Genomic DNA, 13,848 nt, shown 5'->3' on the forward strand with positions numbered 1-13,848 from the left:
TGATGTTTAACAACTATGTTTAGAAGAAAACATTTCCTTACATTGTACTACAAAGTTTTCCTTTTCTTCAAACTAATACTGTTTCTTCTTGTATTGTCTTTATTAACAGTAGAATTGATAAATAGCCTATCTATAATTGCATTTTAGACTCTAGAAAACCTTTAATTTTTATTATTATCAAGTATTGTGAAGTATCCCTAGTACTACAGTCTCTATCCCAAATAAAGGGCAAGATTCCTGTGCAGAGTTCTTATCATCTGAATACATTCAACAACTTGAGCTTAGAAAGGTTCATTTACATTCAAGCAACAAGCAAAGATCCTGGAATCACAGCTCAGTAACCATGCTCCTTGGTGCTGCTTTTTTGTTGGCTCTGATCTTTTAAACTCTGGATCCTATGAGGTGTCAATTTTAACTTGTCGAATCTTCCCACATTTCCAACCTAACATAGTCTTGAATTATCTCCCAATTTCCTCCTTATGCTGACTATTATTACTTGTATCCAGCATGTCCCACTCTGGTAAACCAAACTACAGAGTATCTAGAACATTGAATTTTGGAGGTAAAAGAACTTTAGAAACCTTGCAACCCAAACCTTTTATATCCTCTTTCTTTATTAGAGACCCAGAGAAACCATGACTTGTTTGAAGTCATAGAATGCCTCCAGAATGATGCTGTGTTACATTATTGGTTGAAGGGCTCTCTGGTTGTCAGAGCGGTCTTTAGTCTTTAGCCAGTTCCTTAATAAGTATAATAACTGTTCCATCTATCTAAAAAAAGGCAACTAGAGCTCTATAGGATTTTTTTCAATCAGTAAAATTTTACCGAGTGCCTCCTTAAAGGTCAAGAAGATTTATAGGATACATCAGTGCCCTCATGGAATTCTTAGTATAATAATAGCAAACAACAGAATAAATGTATTCAGCATTTATGAAATGCTGATCAGTGGGGTAAGTTTTTAGAGTATAAACTAATGCAGAAGTTCTCAGAATGTCGTCTGAGGGTCTATAGGGGTTCTTAAGAGTTTATCAGAGTGTCAACAAATTATAAACTATTTTATAATAATACCCAAACACTATTTTCCTTTTTCATTCTCATTTTCTATGAATGTATAGTAATATTTTCTAAGGATACAAGATTTGCAATGATAACAACAGTCTGATGGCTAATGACATGTGCTTGTGTATTCTCATGTATTAAAATTTTTCTAGTATTTACTTCTAATAGAATATACATCAACAGATATAACTTATTTGAACAAAAAAACCTTTGAAGCTCTCAATACTTTTCAGTGTGAAGGGCTACTGATAATACAAAATTGAGAACTTTCAAATTAATTTTTTTACAAAAAAATTCCTATGAGGTTGATGTTATTATCTATGACTTACAAATGGCAAAATTGATTTTAGAAAGAGTAGTTACATTGCTATGATGTGGCAGAACTAATGTGAACACAGGAGTTTCTGATTGCGATGTCTAGACATTAATCATTAAACTTAATCACTCCTAGTTGTATGTCCCCAAGCAGAATTAGGTATTAGATGCCTTTTACTAAAATTATTAATAATAGAATTTCTGAATGTACTTTTTTCTTTGTGTAAATTACTTCTCATCCAAAGATAATTTATCAATCTTCAATTATCAAGATTTTTACCAAAAACAAAAGATAATTTAAAATATTTAGAATCAGAAAGCTAACTATACATGTGATCTATTTTATAATTTTAGCTATGTTTTGAGATTATATTTCATAATATAACTATGTTTTACAGTAATTCATTATAAAGTATATTACAGTTTCATTTAAAAATTATATGGATTTTTTAATTTTTTCTCAACTAATTTTATTTTTCTTGATTTTTAAAAAGTGATCCTTAGGGATTCTGCTTTAAGCATGTTGAATTCTTTTCTTATATAGTGAAAAATAGATTTTTAAATTCAAATTAGTTAAATAACATTCATAAATTTATGGGACTTTACAGTGAGCTGGAAAGAATCTTTGCTTAATGCCATTAGACATTGCTGAAAAGAAACTGAGTCACAAATAATGAATAAGCAATTTAATGAGTAATTTCTTAATAGAATCTCAACGACCTCTTGTCTAAGTCTTACCTATTCTCTTTGGTTTCTTTTTCTTGTTTTACTTTATCTAGATCATAAATCATGTCTGGGTAAAGATGGAGGGTGAATAAATTAATAAGCCCTAACATTTTTTTTGCCATTTTGGCTTCATCACTCATCAAATTTCTCTATCTAATTAAAAGACAGCCCTTTCCCTTCTTTCTGTTCTCCTTACTCTTCTCTTCCCTTCTCTTCTTTCTGTTCCCTTCTTTCTCTTCCCTTCTCTCTCCTCCCCTCTCCTTCCATTCCCTTTCTTTCCCTTCCTTTCATTTCCCTTCTTCCTCCTCTTTTTCCATCTGCTTCTCTCTCTCTCTCTCTCTCTCTCTCTCTCTCTCTCTCTCTTTTTGATATATATCTATCATATATTTCCAGAAATAATCCAGTGGCATCTCATATAAATGTGCCACTTTCTTATTGCAACTCAGACTGCAATTGTGATGAAAATCAGTGGGAACCAGTCTGTGGGGACAATGGAATTACTTACATATCACCTTGTCTAGCAGGATGTAAATCTTCAAGTGGCAATAAAAAACCTATAGTGAGTATTAGTTTTTTCTCTTCTCTCCTTAATCAAAATCATAGATTCGATTAACAAATACTTATCAAATTTTTCTATAACTAAGATCTCTAGTAAAAATATAAAAGAAAAAGACTTACAGTATTGTCTGTCATTGCGATGGCTGTGTTGTTGCACAAACAGAGCCTCATATACAATCTTGCTTGGACTTTATAAAATTTATACAAAAATTAAATTAAATTAAATCTGACTTGGGATATAAACAGGTTTTCCTGTTGCTTGAATTCTCATTTGAGATCACTCTCATATTTTTCCCTTTGAGTTTATGAGTATAACGTTTTGGAATTTAAATGCATTTACAATCTCTAAAAAGCATTTCATTGGACTAAAGGGTATGATTTCCATTAAGTTGGAGGTACTTTACCCTTCAGAATTTAGGGGATATTCCTGAGCCTACTCTTTGTCAATACTACCTGCCTTTCTAGAAAAACTATGTATATGTAATTTTTCATATAGATAAGTTTACCCCTAGGCTCATTATCCTTTTGACTTTCCAAAAATCATCAAGGCTTCAGCTCACTTGACTGTCCAATTCTTACATTCTAATTTTGATTTCTCCAAAACTGGCACTATTTCTCTACAGGATAACTTGGTATTCCGCTTACCTATAGCTAACATTGCCCATAGAAATCCATTTCCTTCTTCACTCAAAATGTTTCCTTCTATGAAAACTATGAGTTCTCTCCAATTCCCTGGGTAACTTCCAAGAGTAGGGGATCAGGTATAGTGTTCTCTATTGTGCCTCTAATCCATTGACTATCTCACAAAGGAGGGGAACCATTTCCTGGGCCCTTTTCCAATCATCAACATGATTATTGCTCTCTTCCACACCCTTCTGTCTTTGATTTTCAAAATTTTAATCTTTTTCTTGCCCATAGTTCTTTTAATTGTAGTATTGAAGAGCAGCGAAAACTGTGAAGAATAAAGCACCTAGATTCTTTGAAACTAGGCCATAAATTTGCACAAATATGACCCAAGGGCTATACTTAAAACCCACATCGCCCTAAAAGTTCCCCATTTAATCCTTTGACTGAAAGTGCCCCCATTTAACCCATGGTTCCACTTTGTCCATTAGTGAAGGCTTGGGAGAGACATGATAACAGAATCCTAAAGAGAGCTCTGGTTAGTATGGTGACATTATTTTCTTAGTTTTTGGCAATGATACCATTTGGGGAGTACTGGGGAATTTTTTAACCAAACCTATAATAATAAAACATGCTTAATCATTCAAAATAATATTCTTCATGCCTAAATTTGGTTTTATTAGCCAATAGGCTTGCTACATAAAGGATTCCTCCATATTTTCCTTGTGAAAAGGTAAATTTTTGTCATCAGATAAGTATGGATTCAAATTCTTCCTCAATTTTTCGGTAATTAGTCTTTAGCACTAAGAGGTTTAAACTTTCCTTAAACCTTAGTTTAGCCTAGATGCAGAACAGAATTTATCAAAGCTGCCTATCTATGTAAAGTCTGTGCCAAATTAATCTCTAAAATCATCTGTTTCTAAGTTTTTCCCTTCTGTGCTCTAATTGTTAGGATATTCTGTTGGGCTGAACTTCTCTGATAATAACATCATCTATTTTATGTGCTGTCATTTTGCTCTTGAATGTTGAGTTTGCTGGTCAAAGTAGAATTCCAGAACCACTGCCTGGCCTCTTTTCCCCTGGACTCTGCCCCACTTCAATGGGTAGCTCTAGTCCCAGATTTTGGCTCCTCTCAAACTACTATATTTTCTAGATTCCCTGGGTAATCCCCTCCCAAGAACTAGCCCTGACACTTAGTAGAGATTGTTAAACAGAATAAGTAGATGTGTTATAGAAAGTAAAAGTGAGTGGGAAAGAAATATTAAAGAATTTATATTAATGAGAAAAATACATAGTTTCAGATATTAATTTCTTCTATACTTTCCTAATTTTTAAATCATGGATAAATTAAATGTTAATGGTGAATTACATTTTCTTGTCTAGAAAGGAACCAGTAAACTATTTTACTTCTCAACTATTGAGCAATTATATTTTTAGAATCTTTTCTTTAAAAACTGTAAATATTTTAGCTTTGCAGAATGAGACTACTTTAAATATTATAGACCATATTTATAGCCTAGTCATATTTTGCAAATACATTCTGTAATATTTCAAAAACTATGTTTTAGGTGTTTTATAACTGTAGTTGTGTGGAAGCAACTGGTTTCCAGAACAGAAATAACTCAGCGTATTTGGGTGCATGCCCAAGAGATGATGAGTGTAGAAAAAAATTTCATATTTATATAGTATTGCAAATCCTGAATTCTTTTACAACTGCATTGGGAACTGCCTCAACTATCATGCTGCTTTTTAAGTGAGTATGATTTTTTTAAAGCATTCTTATGTATATTAGACTATAAACATATCTAATAATGTATATATTTTTCCATAATATATTTAGAACCCAAATTCATATTGTGTTACATTTTAATGTTTTAAGAATGTACTGTCTTAAGATTATTGTGATACTTCAATGCCATAATTAATAATAACTTTGCTTCTGATTCTTACATTACAAAATCTTGATTCCATTTTTTCTCCCTTTACTAAGAATATTAAAACACAGACTAATTGACAATCACCTCAGTCCTAAAAGAATCCCTGTTGTGATTCTAAAAGAACTCCTACTTTTGATATGCCTTGCTCCCTGATGAGCCTGTCAGTGAATCACCTATGATTTTATTGAAAGAAAACATTTGGAAAACAGACTGTATAATATAGAGACTATGATATTTCAAAGCTTTTAATCTACTCTCAGAATGGCTATTGACCTAGTCTCTCAAATACCTTCATAGAACAGAGAAAAATATATGAGCAGAAGTCATTCTTTTCTTCACTCATTGAACATATTTAATGAAATATTTGATGAAGAATGTTCCATAGTAAATAAAACAGATAAAGTACTTATTTCCATACAGTTTAGAGTATGATAGGAAAAATTGATGTAAAACAACTTAAAAATAAAGACATAATTATAAATTGTCATTAGTATTCATAAGGTAAAAGAGGTCTATTAAAGGGAATAATAAGAAAGACCTAATTTTGGATTGAGGTGAGGAGCTGTGAAGAAGAGGACTTAGAGAGTATCTCTCAAAAAAAAAAAAGAGATATTTAATCTAAAGGTCAAAAGAATAAGATAAAGTTAGTCAAATGAAGAACAGAAAAGAGCTGATGTGTTTGAGAAATGAAAACAAGCCCGTTGGTTGGAACATACTGAGTGAGAGAGAAATGGCAGAAGATAAAATTAAAGGATTAGGAAGGAATCAGATAATACAAGCCCTATTGGTAAAATTAATTATTCAGTCACCTAAAATTGAAAACATAAAGACTTGAATGTAGATCTCAAATTATATATATAGTGACCTGGGTTAACATCTAATTATACTTTTAAGACCTCGGTGTTGACCACAAGTCACTGTTAGTCAATAGCATGACCTAGAAGGGAAAAAACAAATGTACTAATTTTTGTTAAAATGAATATAGACCTGTAAACTGAGTCTACAGTTGTTTAAATTCTACTCTGACCCCAAATCTTCTCAAATTTATTCCACAGATATAGCTCCACCTTAATATAAATTAATGTCTACTCAAAAGGAGAAGTCCTCCATATTTGCCAAATTACAGATATTTACTTACAGAAAAATCATCTCAAAACTTCATGTTATCTTGCATCTCAATAAGTTTTAGCTTCTTAATTTAAAATCTTTCATGAAAAGAAAGAGGGTTTTAGAGATATCATTGCTCCATTGTTGATAACATCTATATTTTATCTTTTAGAGAAAATGGTTAAGATTAATATCACCATTTGTCAAAAACATTTATTAATCTTTCACCAACCTTTGATTTTACCAAAAGGAAACTTTTGTGAAATAGACTGTAAAACAAAAATATAAACTTCAATCTATTAATGATTTTCCAGCTCTTATGTTATAAGGATAGTGTTAAAACTAGACTAAACAATATTGATATTATTTAGTCATTCAATATATATTCATTATGTGTTGTGCACAGTTCTAGATGCTGAGGACAGAACTGTGAACAAAGTGATGAAGGCCCTAATTTTATTAGCTTCCAGTGAGGTCAGGGGATGGAGAACTGGATGCATGTAGAAGAAAACCCAGTAAATAAATAAGCTCCTAAATATGTAAAATAGAAGAGGTGTTAAGCATTAGAAAGAAAAATAAATCAGAGTAAGGCTATAGATGCAGGGAGAGGCTGGTGGCAGGTAAGCAGTAATAATTCAACTATTGTGTTTTGGAAGTCATGTTAAAAGACCTGAAAAAAGAATGAAAATACAAGTCATACTGATATAAGGATAGGTACAGAGCAATCTAGGCAAGATAGTAGCAAAAGTAAAGGCCCTGAAGTGGACCATACTTGACACATACAAGATTAACAGTGTGTAAGGAAAAGAGAGCTATTACGGTCCAGATAATAGACCCTTTGGGTCACAAGAAAGACTTGGAGTTTATTCTAATTGTATTGAGAAGTTGGCAGAGAGATTTAAACATGAGAATTATATGACTGGCTCATTCAATTAGAAGACCACTATGGCTACTGTGTAAAGAAAATGTTTTGGGGAGGCAAGAATAGACATAGGAAAAGCAGAAGGCTGTGATAGTTCTTCATGGGATAGAAGCATGATCGAAGATGGTGATGGTAAAGGAAGTAGGAAGTTATTGAATCTTCAGTCTTTGTTTTGGTTTTAAGGCAAAGTCAGTAGGATTTGCTGATGGATTGAATGTGGCATGTACAAATGAAAATTAAGGATGATCCCAAGATTGTGGCCTAGCTCTGAGAGGATGGTGATACTATTGAAGGAAAGGGGAGGGCTAGGGAAGAGCAGATTGGAGAAAATGGAGAAGCAAGAATTTGTAATATCCCTGTAATTCTGAGATGTCTGTTAGATCTCCAGCGACAGGTCACATATACAACCTGACATTTAGGAGAAATAATGGAGCCAGAGACATAAATTTTAGAATCAGCATCATACAGATAGTATTTAAATCTGTAACATTGTTGAGATCTTCTAGGGATCGAGTACAGATACATACAACATCTTAGGACCAGGACCTAGACACTCTAACTTCAAGACCAAGAATAAGAGGAGAATCCAGTGAAGGAAACTGAGAAGGAGGTCCCACGAGGTCAGAGAAAAACCAAGATGGCAATGTCTCAAAAGCCAAATTAGGAATGTATCATGAAGGAGGGAGTGAGCAACTGTATCAAGGGCTGCTCAGAGGTCATGGATGTTAAAGGCTAGGAAGTAACCATTGGATTTTTTATGTGCTGGCCAAGTTAGCTTTGACAAAAACAGTACATGAAGATGAGAGGGGGAAAAGCTACTTCGCAATGGATCCAGAAAAAATGCAAGAAGGGGAAGTGCAGATAGCCAGGAGGAAATTTTCTTTTTAGGTGTAGAATTTTAAAAAGAAGCAAAGAAAAGTTGTGTTTAGCTAGCAAAGTGTAGAATCAAGAATTCTGTTTATGTTTAATGCCAGATATTATAACAAGCTTTCATGCTGATGAGAATTAACCAGTAGAGATGAAGGAAGTTGATAATGCAGGAAAGAGGAGGAACAATAGCAGAGGAAGATGAAAAGGGATGTAAATAAGTGCACAGAGTTTACTCTGTAATAGAAGGGAAGATCATCTATGTGGGTAAAAAGCATGCAAATGTGTAGCTTCAGTGATGCAAGGGCATACAAATTTTTTTCTGATTACTTCTACTCTGTTAAATAGAAAGCAAGGTAATCAGCTGAGAGTGAGAAGGAAAAAGAAAGAGGCTTGAGAAGAGATCAGGAAATGTAAATAAGTAATCTTGAAAATTGGGGGATAAACTGATTGGGAAAATGGACTAGTAAAATACAGTAAGATTGCACTGGTAATCCGCCCAGGGTTTGCACTTATGAATTTAAAATGAGCCTAATCAGCATGGTCAAATAATTTCCCCCAGCCAGTGCAGCATTGTGGTTATAGAGAAGAAGCTGATGTTAGATGAAAGAATCTTTCTTTGTCTAGTACAATAAAGGATGAGAAGGACAAAAAAGTCCAGGATATATGCAAGCAGTGATTGAAACAAGAGATCATGGTGAGAAAGGAACTGAGTAAACTAGAGATGACCTGTGAAAAAGTGGGAAGAGCCAAGAACCTAAAGAGCCCCATGGGGCTGAAGCATGTTGGAGTTGGTTTATTAGAGTGAATGAATTTAAAATTTAAGAGGTTGTTTTGAAGAAGGGGATGCTCAAAATAGGGAATTAGGGAAGTGCATACTGATTGTCATGACCATGGAATGGAAGTAAGAACAATGGAATGAAGCAATCAAGAAACTGGAAGGCCAGATCATTGGAATGATAGTCCACATGAATATTAAAATAACTAGGAAAAGTGGCAGAAATAATTTTGGGAAAAGAATAACAGAGAACCTAGTTCTAAAATCATCAAGGATGAATGATGGAGGTGGTAGGTCAACTCTGTAGATACTACAAGAAGTAGTTTAGGGAAGTGAGAGGTTTTTCAGAGGAGACACTCATGTCTAGAAGTGGTTTTTTAAAAAAAGCAAGAACACCTACACTTCAGGGCCAGTGATACATAGGATGTTAGAGAAAGTTGAGAGTTTCACAGAAAGGGAGCCATCAATAGGCAGCCAATTTTGTTTAGAACAAGAAAGTGAAGAAATTGCTAAAATTGTAGGATATAAGTATTTGGCTGGTAACAGACTATGAGTTTCAGGGGATACAATGGAAGAATTTAAGTAATTGAAAAGGAGTAGAGACTGGATGTGATTAAAGGATGTACTAAACCATGTTGAGTAAGAGTCCTGGGACCAAGAGATAAAGAAACTAGCCTAGGAGAGGTTAAGTGACTTCTCTAAGTCACTTGGTTGGTATGAATCATCAATTTATCTCTTTATTCTCAAGGATAAGAACTAACATGAATCTTCTAGGAGGCACTTTGCAAATGTTTGTTGAATGACTAAATCTACTTATCTCTGTGAAGAAATATAGTCATCCAAACAGTTCAAGAAAAAAATAAGTCTTCGTATCAGTTAATTCAGTATTTCAGTAAAAAATTGGATTTTTGAGCCTCAGTCACCCTCTCTCCATTGCTGCTGGATAACTCATGTACTAGGTTGTCATAGAGATGGTACTGTCACCTGCTCATGGAACACAGAAAATGGAATTGTGGAAATAACTTTCTAAATGAAAGAGTGAATTAATTTCTAAGAGAGGTTACAAATGTGCTTGCTACCTTTAAAATGACATTAAAATACATTAGATACTAAAATACAGATACCTTTCTGACCCCCCAGTTATATTATGTAGTTCATGAATCATATTAGTCAATACTTCTGTTAACAGCAATGACAGAAATTTAGATGACAAAAAGAGCTCTGCTAAGACCTAGACTTAGATTAAAGTATCTGCTCATGGCCTGTGTCACTAGACTACACAAAATCAGTTTCTTCATAGACATAATAAAGTCTATTTCAACCACTCTCTCATTGAATTTAATCATGATCCAATATGAAAATGTTTGTTAAGTTGTCTTGAAATTGTAATGCATTAAATGAATAAGGGTCTTATTATTATTATCATTAAATGTTTTTTCTTTTAAAACAACTGAAAAAATATATTTTAATGTCAGCTATCCAGCTGAAGGTTTTCATTAGACCATGAAGAACAATGACATTGAGAAACGTTTTACTATTGGACTCAGCTTTGGATTTTAGAGGTGTTTAATGATTTCTCGCCTTTATTTTATTTCAGAAATGTTCAACCTGAACTGAAATCGCTTGCAATGGGTTTTCATTCCCTAATTATACGATCACTAGGTATGATAAATACACAGATTATAAGTTCAAGATATAAATTTTCGTGTCAAAGCTCAAAGACTGATTTTAATTAATTTCAAATTTTAAGAAAATAAAAAAAGAATAGTATAAGTAAAAACCATTTCTATTCTTATGGTAAATGATAAATAATAAGAGACAGAGGAAAACTGTGTAATCTAAAAGAGAATTCAATTGTTAATTCTAGTTCAAGTTCATCTTTAACTAGAACAAGGAATCATATTTGTTTTACGCTCTGTATTACGATATGCTGAAATAGGATTAAGAAAAGAGAAAGTTCTTCTACCACCATAAAATAGAAAGAAAGGAACTTTGTCATCCCAGTTGTGAGCTCTATTTTGATATGTCTAATATATGTGGCACAGTGGACCTAATTGCTGCTATGGGAAAAATATATGCTGAGTACCATACTTGCAATTTATAAACAATTGTCTTCAATACAATAAATGTGTAAACTGTCTATAGAGTATATTAAACTGAAAAAGGTATCTGGAAAACAGATTATTTGAAGTTTTAAAATTCCATTAATGATTTAAGACCAAATTTGTTACCTAAAAATGTAATTCAATAAGTTTGATCAAATCAGTGGTTTTGTATGGGGAAAAGAAATTATTGGCATATATTTTTTATTTTTCAAAGGGTAGCTGTGATTTTTTGAAATCTGTGAATTTCTCACCCATTTTTTCCTCAGATATATTGGCCTCATATACCAACCCCTTGTCATTTAAGATTTCTCATTCTCAGAAAATTGAGAATGATTAAAAATAAATGAAATCAGTAAAATTGTAAAATGTGAATCACTACCATTTTATGTAACAAAATAAAAATTGAAAATTATTTATCAAAATACAAAAAAAGAACAAAGTATAATTATGAATACTTCAGTTCTACCATCTGAAGAATAGAGCTCTACTGTCATGTTTAAAAATTTTTGATCAAATTACCAATGCTTAGAACTAGGAGTCAATCTCATAGTTTATTCAAATAGCAGTAAAAGCAGACAGGTATATCTATCGTAAGATAATGCAAATGTTCCTGAAAAATCTTACAGTCTGCAAAATTATATACCACAAATAAAAATTGGATTAGGCACAGACCACTAGAGACTGAGGCATCATTGTAATCAAACACTAATAGAAACAAAATTCAGCACCACAGGCCCTAACCTGGACAACCCAGGCTGCTTCAAAAGGCATTAAAAATGCAAACAATCTATGTAGAGAAAAATATATGATCATGGGCTCTAGTGACACTAAGAAAAGAGAAAGAAGGACAACTGGCCAGGAGCCTAGCATTCTCTGAGTTTGGACCTGGGCTTTTTAATAGAGGAAGTCCTAGTGTTGGCACTCACCTTTTAATTTTCTTAAAAATAGTATTGAAAAATCTCTTGCCTTTGTAGCAGTTAAGCTGCAAGATTTTTTCATTTCCTCATGAAATTATGTCTACTCTCATTCTTCCAGCTCTCTTTGTCTAAAAAAAAAAAAAAAAATGCACATGAACCAACATAACTTTCATGTTTTATTAACAACATTTTTCTTTTTAACTTAAGTTGGCATTATAGGAAGAACAGAGTGTACAGGAATATAAAATTTCTTTTTCTCTATGTGTGGTGGCAGGGCGAGGGTAGATAATAGATGTCTATGCTATTATATGTGGTTCGAGATTTTGAGATTCCTAATAATCTTAATTCTTGAGTAGAGTTAGGTCAAAACAATGGAAGAATTCTCCAAAATTTTTAACTTTTATTTATTCCAAAGTGTACCAGTGTAGAATATCACCCAGTTACATTTGAAACATGTTTCTTAGATTGATGTCTTCTCATCTCATGTTGTAGGAGGAATTCCAGCTCCTATATATTTTGGGGCCCTGATTGATAAAACATGTATGAAGTGGTCCATCAACAGCTCTGGAAAGCAAGGGTCTTGTAGAATATATAATTCCAAGTTATTTGGGTAAGTTGTCATTAATATATTTCATTAATTTGTATTTTTCCCTTGACTATTCTTAAAGGATGAGGTTTCATTGTCAGTATAATAATATTAATAGTTATAGCCATCATTTAATAAACCATATTCAGCATTGTATCAGGCAATCTGGTATCTCATTTTAATACTCATAGAAACTCTAGAAAATATATGTTTTTTTTTTCCTTAGATATGAAGAAACCAAGTATAAAAAAGAATAACTTGTTCAAAATCTCACAGCTAATAATAAAAAGATCTGGAATTTATTCTCAAATCTTTTCATTTCCAAAACTTCTCCTAATATTAAACAACAACAATAGCTATATTCAATGGCCTCTGGCTTCTCTTGGAAGATACAAAATTACCTACTGGGGCTCTAGTCATAGGGAACAAAAAGGAAAGAATTGTTTCTATACTCTTCTATTCATAAGGAAAAAAACTATATGGCCATTTAGAAAAAAATAGTGGCAATAATACCTTAACTTTAAATAAAAATTAATTGCAGATTAATCAAATATGCAAATATGAAACTGCAAGTATTAGAAGAAATTATGATAGAAATTCTTTTAATTATCTAGGAAGAAGGAATGTTTTTAAGTGTGACCCAAACCCCAAAATCATAGTAGAAAAAAAAGATAAAATATATTTTTTTTAAATTCTGTGTCATAAAACTTATCTGAAGCAAATTCAAAGACAAAAGATAAATTGGAAAAAAAATTGTAACTCATGACACAGACACAAGGCAAATGTCCTAAATATATAAAGAGCTCTTAAATAATGAAAATAATATCAAATGCTGGCAAGGATGTGAAACATCAGGAGCTCTTTCATTTTGCTAGTGGAAAAGCAAAATGTTACAGCCAGTGTGGAAAACAGTATGACAATTTCTTACTAGCTAAACATAGGCTTATTGTGTAACCAAGGAATTGTGTTCTTGGGTATTTATTTACCCAAATGAGCTGGAAACTTACAGCCGCACAAAAGCCTGCACATTAGTGTTTATAGCAGTTTTATTCATAATTGCCACACAAAAAAAATGGAAGCAACTGAGATGTCTTTTAGTAGGTAAATAAACAAATTGTGATACTTTCATACAACAAAATATTATTCAACAATATAAAGAAATGAGCTATCAAGTTACAAAAAAAATTAGGCAGAAACGTAAATGCGCATTGCTAAGAGAAATAAGGCAGTCTGAAAAAGCTACATACTTTATGATTCCAAACATAGAATCTTTCATAAAGTTTGAGCCAGGAAACAACTCTCTTTAGAACTCAGCATTTTGTAGCTCACTCATGGCCCTTATCTCTT

General features: G+C 32.6%; 1 protein-coding gene across 1 annotated transcript in view; it reads left to right on the top strand.

The window, feature by feature from the left end:
- Positions 1-13,848, top strand: part of LOC102889322 (solute carrier organic anion transporter family member 1B3) — a 37,768-nt gene that overhangs the window by 21,704 nt on the left and 2,216 nt on the right. The window contains exons 11-14 of the mRNA XM_015589993.2: positions 2,494-2,659; positions 4,851-5,035; positions 10,491-10,555; positions 12,408-12,525. Of these exons, the coding sequence (XP_015445479.1) occupies positions 2,494-2,659; positions 4,851-5,035; positions 10,491-10,555; positions 12,408-12,525 (534 nt within the window). The remainder of the gene's footprint in view (positions 1-2,493; positions 2,660-4,850; positions 5,036-10,490; positions 10,556-12,407; positions 12,526-13,848) is intronic.

The sequence above is a fragment of the Pteropus alecto genome, unplaced genomic scaffold (genome assembly GCF_000325575.1).
Source record: "Pteropus alecto unplaced genomic scaffold, ASM32557v1 scaffold103, whole genome shotgun sequence".
NCBI lineage: Eukaryota > Metazoa > Chordata > Mammalia > Chiroptera > Pteropodidae > Pteropus > Pteropus alecto.